The 4,253-nt window shown below is 38.9% G+C and overlaps 1 protein-coding gene across 2 annotated transcripts in view; it reads left to right on the top strand.

Annotated features, from left to right (window-relative positions):
• Nucleotides 1-256: 256 nt before the first annotated feature.
• Nucleotides 257-4,253, top strand: part of ero1b (endoplasmic reticulum oxidoreductase 1 beta) — an 8,370-nt gene continuing 4,373 nt past the window's right edge. Inside the window, exons 1-4 of one of the 2 annotated variants that reach the window (XM_025058875.1) lie at nt 257-761; nt 3,132-3,251; nt 3,485-3,568; nt 3,663-3,704. In XM_025058875.1, coding sequence (XP_024914643.1) covers nt 603-761; nt 3,132-3,251; nt 3,485-3,568; nt 3,663-3,704 — 405 coding nt within the window. In that variant the 5' untranslated portion in view covers nt 257-602. Of the gene's footprint in view, nt 762-1,415; nt 1,664-3,131; nt 3,252-3,484; nt 3,569-3,662; nt 3,705-4,253 lie in introns of those variants that run through there. The other variant, XM_008316477.3, reaches the window with a different exon arrangement.

Below are 4,253 nucleotides of genomic sequence, written 5' to 3'. Positions count from 1 at the left end.
TTACGGAGTCCCTTTGAACCCTGTGATCAAAGGTAAGACAAACTGATTGATGTGACTACCATTTAGTTATATTTTTATTTACATTAGCTGTCGTTGTTTCTGTATTTTTTTTTAAATAAAAGGAGGTTTAAAGCATTAAAAAACTCCTAACACTGTTATGAGAAGCAGAAAGGTCATTCAAATGAAGAAACGACGGCGACCAGGAGATGGCGGTAACGAGCCCAAATTATTAAAGCTACCTTAAAATTTTCAGAGTAGAAAAGCAACGTGGCGGAAGTAGTAAAAATAGTTGTTGTGTTGTGATAGTGTGTGAAGTGTGAAGATAAATTCTTGTCGTCATCGCGGCCATTTATGCTACAATAAATGCAACGTTCGCGACCGCGCTGATCAAGGTTCTGTGGAGGTGGTTAAAGCTCCATATGACAACCTTAGTGTCGCACAGATATCGGCGCTGCTTCCTTCATACAGAGCCGCTGTGTGTCGCTGCTGCCCCTGTTAGCCTGCGGATGCTAACTCCACGATTGACGGCGAACCACTAAGTCCCGCTTGGCTTTTTACCCTTTTGTTTTGTTTGTCCACCATTTCCCACCGTGCAGTGAGTTATGTGGAGGATAACATTACAGGTGTTCACTGTTTCCCTCGTGGCCTGGCTTTTCGGAAGCTTTGTTTTGGGCTGGTTTCAACACCACGACGACAAACCGCCGCCACAGCGGAGCGGAGCCTCTGAATCGGGGAAGTCGGAGCAGAGCTGCCTCTGCCATGTGAGTATCAACGCCTTCCCCGCCTTGATAAACACACAGTTATCTAAATAAAAGCTCGACAGCGGTAGTGTGTGCATGTGATTTCGGGGGGGAATTAAACAGCTGTAAACAAGTTGAAGAAAACACTGCTTTGTCCAACTGAGGACATCTTCTAGCATTTTCTGTCACCAGAGTCTGACGTCACCTGCTTGTGTTTTTGTGTAGTCTCCGTCAGCATTTTTTGTTTTAAAAACCCAAGTAAAACAGAAGAAAGTAGTTTGTCATTTTCATGTAACATGTAGGTGTTTTTTTTTCACATTTTCAAAGGCATTTATAAACAAGAAAACTACTTTTTTACGTTAACTTAAAAAAAAAAGTTAAAATCGTTGCTGTTTTTAATATAATCCGAGACCAATAACTCTGACATTTCCACCATTATGAGATTTCACAGTTACCTTAAAAGATGCGTTGAAATAATATCTGGACGTGTTTTGTTAATGACTGGTCACGTGTTTGTCCATTGCCATGCCAGCCTACGGACGCTCATCATGTTTAGAAAATCGTGGTGTGCGCTGATTGGCTGACAGGCCAATAACTTCTGGGTCGTAGCGGGAGTTGAAGTCCTGCGTCAGGCGTTAGCTGCTGCTGAAGCCCTAGCATAGGACTACAGTCCGGGGGCGTGGCCGCTGTCTGTTTGTGGGCGTGGCCTCTGCCTCAGCGTGGTGCCTGGTGATGACAGCTCAGCAAACACAACAGTACCACCTGCAGCAGCAGCAGCAGCAGCAGCAGTACATTTGGAGTTACCTGAGGGCTGTGACCTGATGGAGTGTCCACCAGAGATAAAGTGGTTTTTTGTCCGAACAGTCAGAGGAGTTGGAATCCTTCTGCTTTTACTGTCGCTTGGCGAGCTGTTGCACTCAGAGGCAAGGCATCAGATGATCTCATGTGTTTTCATTCAGTTGCAGATAGAGCAAAACAATTATAATATTCAACATAAATACCTAGCATCTTTTATATATAAATATTTCTACATGAGTGTTTTTGTTTGTTTGTTTTTTTATAGTTAATTATAGTTAATTACCAACATGGGTTGGCATTAGTGCATTTCTCTGGGCCAAACATGACGACACAATTTATTCTACTTATAAGTTAGAAAAGTATTAGAAAACTAGAAAAGTTATTTGAAAACGTTTTATGTTCAGTAACCCGTTCATTATCGTGAGGTATTGTTACTGCCGTATGTTTCACCATGATTTTCCACCAATTTTGGAAAAGCTGTTACTTCTGGTAACATATGTTACGTTTACCAACAGGGGTGTCACAGGATTTTGTAACAAATTTTCTAACACACAACATATTATTTTCCATAATGTTAGTGATGTGTTATTTGTAAAATGTTGAGAATTGTTTTATTATGTATTTGGATCCATTTAAGTTTTTTTACATAAAATTATAACATTTTGTTCACCATTTTTATCCCAGGTTTTACATATTTTATACAGTTACTAATACATTTAGTATGTTGTTACAAGTATTTCTTGAAAACTTAGTTTTAGTTTAGTTTATTTTAGTTTAGTGACAAGTCATTTTTTTAAAACTTTTTTTGTAAAACATATTTAACGCTGAGTGAGTATTAAGAGAATAATGAAATGATGAAAACTATTATTTAAAAAAAAAGCGTGAGTATTAAGAGAATAATGAAATGATAAACTATTTTTTATTTATTTAAAAAAAAAGCTGATTTACATTTGGAAAAACTGTAACAGCCCGTAGTATTGTGTTGAAACTTTGTAGGCTTGTTAAATCAAACATCAAACAAATTCTGTGGTTATCTGGTTCTACTATCTGGTACATGTCAAAGCTCAGGTTCATATTTGAATATTTCTACAGGCGTATTCCAGAGACTAAAACACAGTACAAACACAAACAAAGAGCAAAGGTCTGGATTAACGTTTCACGTTTCAGCAGTAGCTCAGCATCTCCCGGGTCTTTGTCGTCCTCACTGTGGGATGTGAGTGGTTTCTCTGCTTCGTGAGGTTGCAGCAGCCGTTTGTTGGAGGCAAATAAACGTAGTTTTGCAATTTGAGCTTGTGCTGACGCAAGAGCTGCCTGTGTGCAGCTGCAACATGTGGTCCGTCCGTGTCACTGAGGTGAATCTGAATGAAGTTGTACTTCGCAAAATAAAACACTTGACCTACTCAGTCGGGCAGCCGTCATGATCAGAGATCTGCAGTTAGGATTGTACAGAGGAAAACGAGCAGGTGGCTTTGTTGTGATAGGGTGTAACACCCCCCTGGCCCCCCTCCTGGCTGCAAATGGTATTGATTAAGATCTGTGTGTGTGTTTAGATGTCCCATTAATCATTATCCTTCCTGTTTGCTCCGCCTCCAGCTCACCGGCGTCCTGGACGACTGCTTCTGTGATGTGGAGAGCATCGACGTCTTTAACAACTTCAAAATTTACCCTCGCATCAAGAAGCTGACGGAGAGGGACTACTTCAGGTACTACAAGGTAAGAGTACACACACATACACTGAATATACCATTAAGGAAGAATATTGTTCCCTTTTAATCCAAAACCTAAATATTGATTTTTTTCCTATTTTATTTTTTAAGTACACAGTCTTCTAAAAAAACAGTATTTTTTAGGTTTTATTTATACAATTATTTATTTAAAAGAAATACATTTTGGATGGGGTTGTTTTGTTTTTTTTGTTTTTTTTAATAAAACCGTTGTTCTTGCAGGTGAACTTGAAGCGTCCATGTCCTTTCTGGCCTGATGATGGACACTGCTCCATCAAAGACTGTCATGTAGAAGCCTGTCCTGAGGTCAGTGTGATGATGCGTTGACATCAAATTGTAATTTCCCCAAGGGTTTTATCTATTTATCTAGTTACGTTATGTTTTTTGGTGTTATTTTCAGAGTAAAATCCCATTTGGCATCAAGTCCGGGAACTACAACAAGGTGAGATCAGCTGACACATCCAATTTGCAACAGATTCCAAAATCTTATGATCAACATTATGCCTGAGGGAAGTAAACACTTTTTCACTTCCCTTTTCTGTGGAACTTAGGGTTAACACCTGTTCTGTTTGTAACTGATTTCTATCTCTAACTTTATAGTCAAAATTGTGAGATAAAAAAGTCAAAGAAATGTAAAAAAAAAAGAGAAAGTATAAATTAATAATGAAATATGAAACTGTATATATTAGTAGAAGTCACTCCATGAATAGAAAAAGTAAAAACATTTTTGTCTAACATTATCATTCGATGTATCCAGTCGTAGGCCAGATTTGGCCCACGGGCCACCAGTTGATAATCACTGCTCTAAATTAGATTTTAAATGTACTTCCCTGAGTGATTTCCCTGAACTTCCTTTTACTGGTTTTTAGAGTTCAGACTCGGCTGTTTCTATTCCAGGTTTTTCTGTCTGGTCTGCTGACTCAGTAAAAACACACACACACACACACACACACACACAGACAGAAGCCTTATCTCAGCCATTATCTTCCGT

The sequence above is a fragment of the Cynoglossus semilaevis genome, chromosome 9, assembly GCF_000523025.1.
Source record: "Cynoglossus semilaevis isolate Cse_v1.0 chromosome 9, Cse_v1.0, whole genome shotgun sequence".
Lineage (NCBI taxonomy): Eukaryota > Metazoa > Chordata > Actinopteri > Pleuronectiformes > Cynoglossidae > Cynoglossus > Cynoglossus semilaevis.
Note: the sequence above shows the minus strand (reverse complement) of the source record. Positions and strands in the feature narration are given on the sequence as shown.